The following is a 15,202-nucleotide window of genomic DNA, read 5'->3' as shown; positions in this document are numbered from 1 at the left end:
CTGAGCTACAGGCAGTTAGATTAGGGTATGTCATTTTAGGTGAAAAAAAAAAAAAAAGGGTCTGATCCTTAAGAGGTTGTTCAAGGGAGAATTTGAATACAACTTTTGTTTAAGGGTGAATTTGAATACAACTTGTGTTTTAGGATGAATTTGAATACAGCTTTTAAGGATAAAGATCTAAATTGTGTATTTGATACATTTGGGAGAGTCGAAATAGCCTCTATGGTGGTCTATGAGTAAAAAGAGGATAAGGGTGGGGTGGTACTGGCCGGCCCACTCATGTTCTCTTAGTCACACACAGACATCCCGCATGTGAAGGGCCTTTGAAGGCCCTGACTCCAACCCATGCTTGAGTGATGTCAGCCGGGCTGTGGAAGTCCTTTCCTGTCAGACAGCTTGGCAGGATGTGTAAAGAAAGTCTGAAAGACAACCCTGAGATTAGGCTGCTTTTGTCACGGCTCCGTGGCAGACTTTAGAGGCCTTGGCCTCTTTCCCATCACAAAGATTTCCTTTCTCACTCTGCATCCCCTCTCTTCACCAGCACGGTAAACATCTGGGGGAAACCACGGCCTCTTTAGCTTTTTTGTGTGGTTTTTATTTCTCCAGTTTTAAATGGTGGTTTTGTTGTTTTGAATATCAATTTGAAAAGACGGAGGTATGCAAACAGAGGGAATTATTCTCAGCCAGATATTCACAGGTGTGTCCTTCATGGACGCCGACTTCATTCATCTGACGGTTCCTTTCAGTGAGCACCAGTAAAGACCTCTGGACACTTTTCCATCATCACAATACAGTTGGTAGTTGCACAAGTGCCCAAGAATCTGGTACAAGGGTTCACACACTCTCTTTTTCAGCACTATTGATTCTTAAACATTACAATTAAAGCATGTCCACCATTAGTATTAATATATAGTGTATCACTAATATATAGTATCAATATATTAGTGATTTGGATTTAAAGCCCCCATTCACAATTATCCAAAATGTATATTTTATTGTCAATCAACAAAAGTCTTGTTTTGAAGGCTGAACTAGCGAGGCTACATACTGTCACTGAGTGTTCCAGAATGAGACAATTCTCATTGATGCCTGCTCCTCACCCTGTCATCCTCATTGAGCAGCTGTGAACTCAACACCGATGTCTGTCAACAGCACAGGTGTGTGTCATCTGCTTCAATCACTCCGCTGAGAGCTTCTCAACCCTGAGTCCGCACGCAAGACTTGTTCATCTATCATCTAGAACAAAAACACTGACAGACAGCTAAATTAGTTGCTCTGACTGCCCCTATCTTTTTAACAGCAACATGCATTTTAAATAGCACATGTACTTGTGTTTAATGATCCCTATTCCCATGTGTAAATTTTGTGTACTTAAGAGTTATTTGTTTCTAATCTCCTAATATGTGTTATATGTCTGCTCCGGCTATCTGTGGCCTGTCCCTCTAGGCTGTCTGTGGCCTGTCCCTCTAGGCTGTCTGTGGCCTGTCCCTATTGGCTGTCTGTGGCCTGTCCCTCTAGTCCAGGCTGTCTGTGGCCTGTCCCTTTCGTCTAAGCTGTCTGTGGCCTGTCCCTCTTGGCTGTCTGTGGCCTGTCCTTCTTGGCTGTCTGTGGCCTGTCCCTCTTGGCTGTCGGTGGCCTGTCCCTCTAGTCCAGGCTGTCTGTGGCCTGTCCCTCTTGGCTGTCGGTGGCCTGTCCCTCTAGTCCAGGCTGTCTGTGGCCTGTCCCTTTCGTCTAAGCTGTCTGTGGCCTGTCCCTCTAGGCTGTCTGTGGCCAATCCCTCTTGGCTGTCGGTGGCCTGTCCCTCTTGGCTGTTGGTGGCCTGTCCCTCTAGGCTGTCTGTGGCCTGTCCCTCTTGGCTGTCGGTGGCCTGTCCCTCTAGGCTGTCTGTGGCCTGTCCCTCTAGTCCAGGCTGTCTGTGGCCTGTCCCTTTCGTCTAAGCTGTCTGTGGCCTGTCCCTCTAGGCTGTCTGTGGCCTGTCCCTATTGGCTGTCTGTGGCCTGTCCCTCTTGGCTGTCTGTGCCCTGTCCCTCTTGGCTGTCGGTGGCCTGTCCCTCTTGGCTGTCGGTGGCCTGTCCCTCTAGGCTGTCTGTGGCCTGTCCCTCTTGGCTGTCTGTGGCCTGTCCCTCTTGGCTGTCGGTGGCCTGTCCCTCTAGGCTGTCTGTGGCCTGTCCCTCTTGGCTGTCGGTGGCCTGTCCCTCTAGGCTGTCTGTGGCCTGTCCCTCTAGGCTGTTTGTGGCCTGTCCCTCTTGGCTGTCTGTGGCCTGTCCATCTAGGCTGTCTGTGGCCTGTCCCTCTTGGCTGTCGGTGGCCTGTCCCTCTAGGCTGTCTGTGGCCTGTCCCTCTTGGCTGTCGGTGGCCTGTCCCTCTTGGCTGTCTGTGGCCTGTCCCTCTAGGCTGTCTGTGGCCTGTCCCTCTAGGCTGTCTGTGGCATATCCCTCTTGGCTGTCTGTGGCCTGTCCCTCTTGGCTGTCGGTGGCATATCCCTCTAGGCTGTCTGTGGCCTGTCCCTCTAGGCTGTCTGTGGCCTGTCCCTCTAGGCTGTTTGTGGCCTGTCCCTCTTGGCTGTCTGTGGCCTGTCCCTCTTGGCTGTCTGTGGCCTGTCCCTCTAGGCTGTCTGTGGCCTGTCCCTCTAGGCTGTCGGTGGCATATCCCTCTAGGCTGTCGGTGGCATATCCCTCTAGGCTGTCTGTGGCCTGTCCCTCTAGGCTGTTTGTGGCCTGTCCCTCTTGACTGTCTGTTGCCTGTCCCTCTTGTCTGTCTGTGGCCTGTCCCTCTTGGCTGTCTGTGGCCTGTCCCTCTAGACTATTTGTTGATGACTGATTTTATGATGTTCTCTATTATTTTTATACAACACAAGTCACTTGACATGCATGCATGAATTGTACACATAAACAGCACTATTCATTGCACAGCTTCATATAAAACACAAATTGCAAAGATTAACTACCATTTTAATGACGTTGATAAAATGATTAAAATGTTTCCATGTGACAAAAATCATATTGAACCTAAAAGACAATAGACTGTACAAGATTGCCTATAGAAACTTTACCAATAATGTTTTGAATATCTGAATGGCACATATAAATATTTTACACTTGACACGTTTGCTACATAGCTTACACTGTAACTATAAGACAAAATGTCATCCACTGATGAGGTACTATTTAATTAAAAATTTTACATAATGCCCAATTGCAAAGAAAAAAATTATAATTATTGTTTATGAAATTAAATTAAAGTAGACATTGATATACAGTACCAGTCAAAAGTTTGAACACACCTACTCATTCAAGGGTTATTTATTTGTACTATTTTCTACATTGTAGAATAATAGTGAAGACATCAAAACTATTAAATAACACATATGGAATCATGTAGTAACCAACATTTTTTTCAACAAATCTAAATATATTTTATTATTGAAATTCTTCAAAGAAGCAACCCGTTGCCTTGATGACAGCTTTGCACACTCTTGGCATTCTCTCAACCAGCTTCATGAGGTAGTCACCTGGAATGCATTTCAACTAACAGGTGTGCCTTGTTAAAAGTACATTTCTGCTTTTGAGACAATCAGTTGTGTTGTGACAAGTATTGTTGGTATACAGAAGATAGCCCTATTTGGTAAAAGACCAAGTCCATATTACAGCAAGAACAGCTCAAATAAGCAAAGAGACATGACAGTCCATCATTACTTTAACACGTGAAGGTCAGTCAATATGGAACATTTCAAGAACTTTTAAAGTTTCTTCAAGTGCAGCTGCAAAAACCATCAAACGCTATGATGAAACTGGCACTCATGAGGACCGCCACAGGAAAAGAAGACCCAGAGTTACCTCTGCTGCAGAGGATAAGTTCATTAGCAGAAATTGTAGCCCAAAAAAATGCTTCACAGAGTTCAAGTAACAGACACATCTCAACATCAACTGTTCAGAGGAGACTGTGTGAGTCAGGCCTTCATGGTCAAATTGCTGCAAAGAAACCACTGCTAAAGGACACCAATACGAAGAAGAGACTTGCTTGGGCCAAGAAATATGAGCAAAGGGGCCTCCCGTGTGGCACAGTGGTCTAAGGCACTGCATCGCAGTGCTAGCTGTGCCACTAGAGATTCTGGGTTCGAGTCCAGGTTCTTTTGCAGCTTGCTGCGACCGGGAGACTCATGGGGAGGCGCACAATTGGCCCAGCGTCGTCCGGGTTAGGGAAGGGTTTGGCCGGCAGGGATGTCCTGGTCCCATCCCGCACTAGCAACTCCTGTGGCGGGCCGGGCACAGTGCACTCTGACACGGTCGCCAGGTGTACGGTGTTTCCTCAGAAACATTGGTGTGGCTGGCTTCCGGGTTAAGTGGGCATTGTGTCAAGAAGCAGTGTGGCTTGGTTGGGTTGTGTTTCGGAGGACGCATGGCTCTTGACCGTCGCCTCACCCGAGTCCGTATGGGAGTTGCAGCGATGAGACAAGACTGTAAATACCAATTGGATACCACAAAATTGGGTAGAAAAAAGGGGTAAATGGATATTAGACGAGTGGAAATATGTCCTTTGGTCTGATGAGTCCAAATATGAGATTTTTGGTTCTAACAGCCGTGTCTTTGTGAGACGCAGAGTAGGTGAACGGATGATCTCTGCATGTGTGGTTCCCACCGTGAAGCATGGAGGAGGTGGTGTGATGTTGCTTTGCTGGTGACACTGTTGGTGATTAATTTAGAATTCAAGGCAACTTGACCAGCATGGCTACCACAGCAGCATTCTGCAGCGATACACCATCCCATCTGGTTTGTGCTTAGTGCGACTATCATTTGTTTTTCAACAGGACAATGACCCAACACACCTCCAGGCTGTGTAAGGGCTAATTGACCAAGAAGGAGAGTGATGGAGTGCTGCATCAGATGACCTGGTTTCCATAGTCACCCGACCTCAACCCAATTGAGATGGTTTGGGATGAGTTGGACTGCAGAGTGAAGGAAAAGCAGCCAACAAGTTCTCAGCATATGTGGGAACTCCTTCAAGAGTGTTGGAAAAGCATTCCAGGGGAAGCTGGTTGAGACTGCCAAGAGTGTGCAAAGCTGTCATCAAGGCAAAGGGTGGCTACTTTGAAGAATCTAAAATCTAAAACATATTTTGATTTGTTTAACACTCTATTGGTTACTAGATGATTCCATATGTGTTATTTATAGTTTTGATGTCTTCACTATTATTTTAAAATGTATAAAATAGTAAACATGAAGAAAAACCCTTGAATGAGTAGGTGTGTCCAAACTTTTGACTTTTGATATACTGTGTGTGTGTGTGTGTGTATATATATTTGCCCCCTTTCTGATTTTCTCTATTTTTGCATATTTTCAATACTGAATCAGATTTCAAAACCTAATAGGGAACCTGAGTTTACAAATACCAAAAAAATTGACACTTATTTGATCTATTTAACAAAGTATTGCAACACTACATTTTTTATTTTAACTACATAAGTCAGTTAAGAACAATTTCTTATTTACAATGACAGCCTACTGGGGAACAGTGGGCTAACTGCCTTGTGCAGGGGCAGAACGACAGATTTTTACCTTGTCAGCTCAGGGTTTCGATCCAGCAACCTTTCAGGTTACTGGCCCAACGCTCTAACCAGCAGGCTACCTGCCTCCCCAAATTCACCTGTGTGAAAAATGAATTGCCCCCTTACACTTAATAACTGGTTGTGCGACCTTTACCTGCAATGACTGCCACCAAATGCTTCCTGTAGTTGTTGATCAATCTCTCATATTGCTGTGGAGGAATTTTGGCCCACTCTAGCATGCAGAACTGGTTTAACTCAGCAACATTGATGGTTTTTCAAGCATGAACTGCTCGTTTCAAGTCCTGAGACATCTCAATTGGAATTTGTCTGGACTTTGACTAGGCTATTCAAAAACTTCAAATTTGTTGCTTTTAAACCATTTTCATGTACACTTGATTGTGGTTGGTTTTCGCCGGATATAATGACACCCATCTCGTCCAAAAGGTTGATTCAAGTTTGCCAAAAAGCCCCTGGATGATCATCAAGACTCTTGGAAGAATGTTCTATGGACAGATGAGTCAAAAGTATAATTTCGTGAACGACCTGGGTCCCATTATGCCTGGCGAAAACCAAACACTGCATTCCACAGTAAGAACCTTATACCAACAGCCAAGCATGGTGGTGGTAGCGTGATAGTTTGGGATGCTTTGTTGCCACAGGGCCTGGATTGACGGTAAGGCAAGTACCTTAATATAAGGAACCGCCAATTCTGCTCTGTTTCAGAGAATTCTACAGGTGAATGTCAGGCCATTCGTCTGTGAGCTGAAGCACAGCTGGGTCATGCAGCAAGACAATGATCCAAAACACACAATCAAGTCTACATGAAAATGTCCAAAAAGTTTTGAAATGGCCTAGTCAAAGTCCAGACCTAATCCCAATTGAGATGTTGTCGCAGGACTTGAAACGAGCAGTTCATGCCTGAAAACCCAGAAATGTCGCTGAGTTAAAGCAGTTCTGCATGGAAGAGTGGGACAAAATTCCTCCACAGTGACGTGAGAGACTGATCAACAACTACAGGAAGTGTTTGGTTGTGGTCATTGCAGCTAAAGGTGGTACAACCAGTTATTGAATGTAAGAGGGCAATTACTTTTTCACACAGGGGCATTGGGTGTTGCATAACTTTGTTTATAAATAAGTCATTGTTGTGTTATTTGTTCACTCAGGTTTCCTTTATCTAACATGAGGATTTGGTTGAAGATCTGATAACATTCAGTATCAAAAATATGAAAAAGTAGAGAAAATTAGAGAGGGGGGGGGAAACTTTTTCACAGAACTGTGTATATGCATTCGGAAGGTATTCAAACCCCTTGACCTTTTCCACATTTTGTTATGTTACAGCCTTATTCTAAAATGGATTAAATACATTTTTTCCCTCATCAATCTACACACAATAACCCATAATGACAAAGCGAAAACAGGTTTCTAGAAATTTTTGCAAATTTATTAAAAACAAAACACAGAAATACCTTATTTACATAAGTGTTCAGAACCTTTGATATGAGACTCTAAATTGAGCTAAGGTGCATCCGTTTTCCATTGACCATCCTTGAGATGTTTCTACAACTTGATTGGTGTCCACCTGTGGTAAATTCAATTGATTGGACATGATTTGGAAAGGCACACACCTGTCTATATAAGGTCCCACAGTTGACAGTGCATGTCAGAGCAAAAACCAAGCCATGAGGTCGAATAAATTCTCCGTAGCTCTGAGACAGGATTGTGTCAAGGCACAGATCTGGGGAAGGGTACCAAAAAATGCATCATTGAAGGTCCCCAAGAACACAGTGGCCTCCATCATTTTTAAATGGAAGAAGTTTGGAACCACCAAGATTATTCCTAGAGATGGCCGCCTGGCAAAACTGAGCAAACAGGGGAGAAGGTCCTTGGTCAGGGAGGTGACCAAGAACCTGATGGTCACTCTGACAGAGCTCCAGAGTTCCTCTGTGGAGATGGGATAACCTTCCAGAAGGACAACCATCTCTGCAGCATTCCACCAATCAGGCCTTTATGGTAATGGCCAGACAGAAACCACTCCTCAGTAAAAGGCACATGACAGCCCGCTTGGAGTTTGCCAACAGGCACTTAAAGGACTCTCAGACCATGAGAAACAAGATTCTCTGGTCTGATGAAACCAAGATTGAACTCTTTAGCCTGAATCCCAAGTGTCACGTTTGGAGGAAACCTGGCACCATCCCTACTGTGAAGCACGGTGGTGGCAGCACCATGCTGTGGGGATGTTTTTCAGCGGCAGGGACTGGAAGACTAGTCAGGATCGAGGGAAAGATGAACTGAGCAAAGTACAGAGAGATCATTCGGTGAAGGTTCCGCTTCCAACAGGGCAACAAACCTAAGCACACAGCCAGCCAGAGCCCAGACTTGAACCCGTTTGAACATCTCTGGAGAGACCTGAAAATAGCTGTGCAGCAACGCTCCCCATTAAACCTGACAGAGTTTGAGAGGATCTGCAGAGAAGAATGGGAGAAACTCCCCAAATACAGGTGTGCCAAGCTTGTAGCGTCACACCCAAGAACACTCAAGGCTGTAATCACTGCCAAAGGTGCTTCAACAAAGTACTGAGTAAAGGGTCTGAATACTTATGTAAATGTGATATTAAAAATGATAAAGTATACATGTGCAATAATGTTTAAAACCTGTTTTTGCTATGTCATTATGGGGTATTGTGCGTAGATTGAGGGGAAAAACGAATAAATTTTTAGACAAATACTGTAATGTAACAAATTGTGGAAAAAGTCAAGGGCTCTGAATACTTTCAGAATGCACTGTGTATAAATATATATATATTTTTTTGAGTCTAGACAATTACTTAGGATTTCAATTTGTAGGTCAATTCAACAGGGGATATTCCATGATTCTAGATTCCCCCCAAAAGGCTGAAAGTAATAGATGAACTTTAACACTACTTTGATCAACATACTTGGAATAAGTGCATGAATTCTTAATCTGGCAGTCCATTAGCTTTGACACAACAAATACTGGGGTAAAACACAGAACTGAACAATCAGTTTGAGGACACTTTTCACAGACAATGCTGCAATCATACTCTATTTTGGTTTTTGGGAAGCTTTCCGTTTCTCTTCTCAAAGCTTGAAAAGGGTTCCATTACATGAGCAGTCAAAGACATATTCCACAGTTTAATTTAGTGGTCAGAGTTATACCCTATACACACCCAAAGAACAAGAGACAAAAAGAAAGATGGCCACCTGAGAATTCAAAAGTTGAACAAGTCCTTTTGTGATTGGGTGCCCCTGCGGTTTGGATCAGCCCAACAGTACCACTGACCATGACGCCCACATGTCAGTGACCTGTAAAACCCAAGTAATAACGAGAAGAACACAGTATTGTATGCGTTGCTGTAATTCTGAATATTTCAGTATCTAGGATCTTTTTTAGGATAGTGACAATATGATCGGCCTTAGGAATTCTAACGTTCTTTACACGATTTCATACCATTTCCTATTACCCATAAATAATTTTCCATTCACGTACACATACAACAGACAAAAGACTGTAATGCTTTGCAGGTCCTTTTCCTTGAACAAAACCTTTTTGAGAAACAAAATACATGCAATCTTTGTTGACTCAATCCGCTGTGTCTCTGTTGGTTGACCTGCTTCTGACCTTCTCAGGATGTGAAGGCACATTTGGATTCTGATTCAATCCAACGGCAATCCAGAAAATCTGTGAACATTTTACATTGCACCGTATTCCTTTTGGTGCTTGCTGAGGCTGTGCATCTGACAAAAATGTGGAGCTAATATACATAATCCTCTTAGACCCTTCCACAGTCACTGCACATGAAGGCCAGAGAGGTGTTGCAGGAAATGCTGTTATTTTCCTACAGAGTAAAGACTCTCAAATGAGACAGAGCTAACTCTATACATTCACTAATTTCAGTCACTGTGAGTTTGTGCAGATTGAACCAGACTAGAGAAACAAATGTTGCCATCTCTCTGCAGAGTGGGGTTCTGTGTGAAATATTGCTCCATTTGGACTCACATTAGTTCATGTGGGATTCCTGAACGGCATTTCCATGTCCCTTATTCTGTACCTCATGGAGGGTGCTATCTGTCCTGACTATGTCCATGTTCCCCAGGGCCTTCACTACAGTACATTATTTAGCAGTAAGAGGGTTTGTGTGCAGCACCCCAGCTCAGACTGTTTGGCTGGGTCTTTAGGAGGAAAGCAGGACTGGGCATGTGGAGGGGAGGTGGTGGGAGCTGACCCAACACTGCAGACATGAGGGCCTGTCGGGACAGTGGCAGCTAACATTGGTAGTGGATATGCTGGTGTTGGTGCACTTTCCCATCCATGTGTGAGTGGGTGTGTGTGTGGATGTCTGTGTAGATCTTTGGGTAGACTTTAGGGACCGCCAGACCGCTGCCTCCCTGGGCCAGGAGGAGCTGCTGCTGCTGGGTCATGTAGTAGCTCAGGCAGTCTTTGTCCCCGCTGGGTGGGCAGGCTGGTACCCGGGGGGGCGGGCGCTGTGAGGCGGTCAGGGCCTGAGTGGTGACCACACCTCCAGAGGAGCAGTGGCGTTTGGACTGACAGAACCACAGCAGGACAGTACCCAGGATGAACACCAACCCGGCTGGGAGGCCGATGATCACAGGCCAGGGCAGGCTGGGGGAGGTAGCTGTGGGGATGGGAGTGTGGTGAGGCTTTGGGTCTGGAGGGGAGAGAAGAGGAAATATGGGGAGTTATGAGCAGCTTGGTCAAAAGTCACTATTAAAACCTGATGGAGAATACATACAGTAGAAAATATAACCATTATTAAAACAACTTCAGTTTAACAGTTGTGGATGATGGGTGCATCACATGTTGTTTGGTTGAGAATGTAACAGGATGTTATAATATGGTGGTAACATGGTGTTATGGGTAAACAGGGTGTTATAATATGGTGGTAACATGGTGTTATGGTTAAACAGGGTGTTATAATATGGTTGTAACAGGGTGTTATGGTTAAACAGGGTGTTATAATATGGTGGTAACATGGTGTTATGGTTAAACAGGGTGTTATAATATGGTTGTAACAGGGTGTTATGGTTAAACAGGGTGTTATAATATGGTTGTAACATGGTGTTATGGGTAAACAGGGTGTTATAATATGGTGGTAACATGGTGTTATGGGTAAACAGGGTGTTATAATATGGTGGTAACATGGTGTTATGGTTAAACAGGGTGTTATAATATGGTGGTAACATGGTGTTATGGGTAAACAGGGTGTTATAATATGGTGGTAACATGGTGTTATGGTTAAACAGGGTGTTATAATATGGTTGTAACAGGGTGTTATGGTTAAACAGGGTGTTATAATATGGTTGTAACCGGATGTTATGGTTAAGCACGGTGTTATATAGTTGTAACAGGGTGTTATGGTTAAACAGGGTGTTATAATATAGTTGTAACAGGGTGTTATGGTTAAACAGGGTGTTATAATATGGTTGTAACCGGATGTTATGGTTAAGCACGGTGTTATATAGTTGTAACAGGGTGTTCCACTCACCTGGCAGGACAGTGAGGTAAGCACTGCGGAAGCTGTAACCCATGGTGTTGGCACCCAGACAGATGTACATCCCAGCGTCCTCCTCCTTGGCCCGGGTGATGAGCAGCTTGTTGAGGTAGGAGCCGTCTGGCCTGGACCACACCTCTCCCGTGGGCAGCACCACGAAGCCATGGTCGCCCACCTCGATGGTGGAGTTGTACTTGTTCTCGTCCCCCGGCTCCACCCTCTTCAGCCACTGAATCACCGGCTTGACGTCACTGCGGACCTTACACTGGAATGAGGTGGTACCGCCGTAGTCCACCGTGGTGTTCACCGGATGGGTGCCGGTCAGGATAGGCTTGGAATTTGTCCGCTCTATAACGGGGAAAAAATTTATAGAGCGTATTCATACTATTCAAATTAACAGAAAAGTTATTGCCATGTTCAGCACTTTCCTCTCGTTCTCTGTGCTGCGGCTAGAATAGGCTGAGGTTGAGGGAGAAAATGCCACATTTGACACAAGCAAGCACAAGTTTTATTCGCTTCCTCCTCTCCGCTTCTGGGTTTGGTAGAAACATGTGTTTTTGTAGTCAGCACACAGCTGGGATATAATGCTAAGCAGATGGTCAAGAGGAGAGAGAGAGGGAGGCTGAGGCTCACCATACCACATCAGCCCAGGATTAACCCAACCTCACAACACTCAACCAACCATTACCTACCTAAACCCAAAACCCATCCTCAAAACTCAACTATAAACCAATCTGACCAGTAAACTAGAGTTAGTACCCAACCTTCAAACTCAACCCCCTGTATTAATACCCTACTCTAACCCTAGATGGTAGCCTAGTGGTTAGAGTGTTGGGCCAGTAACCGAAAGGTTGCTGGATCGAATCCCCGAGCTGACAAGGTAAAAATCTGTCATTCTGCCCCTGAGCAAGGCAGTTAACCCACTGTTCCCCGGGCGCTGAAGATGTGGATGTCGATTGAGGCAGCCTCTCTGATTCAGAGGGGTTGGGTTAAAAGCAGAAGACACATTTCAGTTGAAGGCATTCAGTTGTACAACTGACTAGGTATCCCCCTTACCCTCAATGCTAATCAAACTTCAACAATGACCCAAGCTTATAAATCAACCAAAAAACAATACATCTATACTGTAAGTAAGTGACCAAACTTACGGATAACTTCCACTTTGTATGTGGCGTTGATCTCTCCAGCCCGGTTGGAGACATGGCAGGTGTACTTCCCGCTGTTCTCAGGGGTCAGATTCTTCAGACTCAGGGTCCACTTCTTCTTACGGCCCTCGCCCACCTCCTCAGGGGTCAGCGGCTTGTTGTCCTTCAGCCACATGATGTCCGGACGAGGGTTCCCACTGGCCGTGCACTTCAGCCGTACTGAGCTGCCCACCGGCCGGGCGATTACGCGCTTCCTCATCTTGGCTGGCTGCGTGAAGCGTGGTCGGACTGCGATCAAAGAAAGGGTTGTTTACGAAATAGTGTTGTTGAGAAAAAGGATAAACTTCACAGGATCAGTTTATAATGGTATGCACAATGCACACCAGACAGCTATTAAATATCGCAATGAATCAGGCTGGAGGACTTTGAAAATAATTAAGGTTGAGTATGTTTGTTTGACAACGTTATTTTTCTAACACTGAACAAATAAATATTAAGGGTATGTTGTGGGGCTTCCATTTGGGGTCAAACAGTATTTCTAGTGTGGCGGCACTATTCAGCATAACATAACCCGCCAAGGGTCACGTTGACAAAACCAACACTTTCCCCTTTAAAGTTTCACTCAGCAGTTGTATCTGAACTGTGTCGAGGCAGGGTCAACATGAGAAAAGAAAATACAATAGTGGACTCCAGTTTGATACGACTGGTCAAAGGGGGCAGCCAACAGAGACAGAGGGGAGAGGATGGAATATTTCCCCAATCACACTTCATTCAAATAGCCTGCTCTCTGGCCTGACAGAGGTAATTACCCAAGCAAACAGCACCCTGCTGGTGAGGGGGGGGGGGGGGGGGGGGGGGGCAGGGCAGCACACACAGGGCAGAGTGGTGCCAGGTGTGGCCAGACACACTAGAACTACACCCCCCCCCCTCTAGAGACTGGGCCACACCATACCCATCACTAAGACAATGCCCTGTTTTCTAAATGATCTAGGGTCAGATGAAACCAGAGATAAACGTCAGAGAGAGGGAGACAGTGCTCAGTGTCTTACCCAGTTTCCCTGAGAGGTCAGTGGGGTATTCTGGGTCTCCTGCTGTTCCTGCTCCGTCCCTCCCAGTGCTGGCGTCCTCTACAGAAAGAGAGAGACAGACAGACAGATAGAGTTAGCATAGCATCAGTGTCAGTGGGAAATAACATCCTCCCAGTGATAAAACAGTTTTATAATTCACAGCTCTAGCAGTGATCCAATATGCTCTAATGTCTCTGTGGATGTAGTAGTGGGATTAGGCCAGAACCAGAATCCAGCCTGAAGTAACATGGGATGATGAAGACCACAGATCATCTCTGTGACTGGTCCTGCTCAAGGCTTTGTTCTGCCACCCCCCTCCTCACTCCAGGAGACACAGAGTGATGGACTAACAATGATGAGTCAATGCTAAACAGATCGGCCATACTGAACGTCATGAAACCACTTCAAGATGTGGACATATTCTGAGGAGCCGTTCATCAGAGATGCAAGAATCAGACGTTACATCAGGTAGGACTGGGTAAACCAATGCCAACTTGTCAAAACTGATAAGTGACTGATCTATTCTCAGTGGCTATATGTGCTAATATTGGCCTGGCTGGCCTGCGCTGAAGAAAAATCTGATGCTTGTGAAAAGAGCGAGCCAAGAACAGTCTTGGACCACCTGCGGGTGCCACATGCATTGATTTGGAGCCAACGTCTTTGAATTCAGCCATTTGGACTGAGAATATATTTTAAATGCAAATAGAAGAAAATGAAGACAGCATCCTGTTGGCTCTTTTTGTGCAGTGCTGGATGGTTGTATCTGACGAACTGGTAACCTGAGTTGCTGGATGGTATTCTGCTTACACCACGCTCTCCCCTGCTCCTCCCTCCAACTCCAACACATGACCGGCATGTTCAGAGCTGGCAGTTCTTTGAAGCCGGCGGCAGGACAGTTTGATCTCAAAGAATACATGGTTAAGCACTCTTACAGTACTGGGCCTCCAAAAGAGAGGAGAGGAGGGGAGAGGAAGAGGTGAAAAGGTGTGGGGAATAGAAGAGAGGAGGGGAGTGGAGGAAGAGAGGGAAAGAAGGGAGAAAGAGGAGAGAGGAAGGGGAGAAGAGAGGAGAGGAAAAGTAGAGAGGAAGAGGAGGAGGAAGAGAAGAAAGGAGAGAAAGAGGACGAGGAGAGAGGAAGAAGAGAGGAAGAGAGAGGAAGAGAAAATAGGTTATGAGAGGAAGAGGAGAGAGGAAGAGGATAGGAAGAGAGAGGAAGAGAAGAGAATATAGGAAATGAGAGGAAGAGGAAAGAGAAAGAGGGGGAGTGTAACGTTCGTCGTCTGAAGATGAGGAATCATCGGACCAAAGCGCAGCGTGGTAAGTGTTCCTGTTAATTTATTAAAACAGAACACTAAACAAAATAACAAAGAGAATGAACGAAACGAAACAGTCCTGTCTGGTACAGACACAAAACAACTACCCACAAAACACAGGTGGGAAAAGGCTACCTAAGTATGGTTCTCAATCAGAGACAACGATAGACAGCTGCCTCTGATTGAGAACCACACCCGGCCAAACACACAGAAATAGAAAACATAGAACACAAAACATAGAATGCCCACCCCAACTCACGCCCTGACCAAACCAAAATAGAGACATAAAAAGGATCTCTAAGGTCAGGGCGTGACAGTACCCCCCCCCAAAGGTGCGGACTCCGGCCGCAAAACCTAAACCTACAGGGGAGGGTCTGGGTGGGCATCTATCCGTGGTGGCGGCTCTGGTGCGGGACGTGGACCCCGCTCCACCTTAGGCTTGGCCCACTTAGGTGGCGCCTCTGGAGCGGGGACCCTCGCCGCCGACCCCAGACTGGGGACCCTCGCAGCAGGCCCCGGACAGGGGGGCGACTCTGGCGGCTCCGGACAGGGGGGCGACTCTGGCGGCTCCGGACAGGAGGGCGACTCTGGCGGCTCCGGAC

The 15,202-nt window shown here is 45.8% G+C and overlaps 1 protein-coding gene across 3 annotated transcripts in view; it reads right to left on the bottom strand.

Moving 5' to 3' along the window:
* Positions 1-2,934: 2,934 nt before the first annotated feature.
* The window catches only part of LOC139581513 (fibroblast growth factor receptor-like 1), an 87,526-nt gene continuing 75,258 nt past the window's right edge, over positions 2,935-15,202 (bottom strand). For all 3 annotated transcript variants that reach the window (XM_071411346.1, XM_071411343.1, XM_071411344.1), the window contains 4 exons: positions 13,270-13,347; positions 12,224-12,508; positions 11,070-11,423; positions 2,935-10,232 (listed from right to left, as the gene is read on the bottom strand). In XM_071411346.1, the coding sequence (XP_071267447.1) occupies positions 9,829-10,232; positions 11,070-11,423; positions 12,224-12,508; positions 13,270-13,347 (1,121 nt within the window). In that variant the 3' untranslated portion in view covers positions 2,935-9,828. The remainder of the gene's footprint in view (positions 10,233-11,069; positions 11,424-12,223; positions 12,509-13,269; positions 13,348-15,202) is intronic.

This window comes from Salvelinus alpinus, chromosome 7 (genome assembly GCF_045679555.1).
Source record: "Salvelinus alpinus chromosome 7, SLU_Salpinus.1, whole genome shotgun sequence".
NCBI lineage: Eukaryota > Metazoa > Chordata > Actinopteri > Salmoniformes > Salmonidae > Salvelinus > Salvelinus alpinus.
Note: the sequence above shows the minus strand (reverse complement) of the source record. Positions and strands in the feature narration are given on the sequence as shown.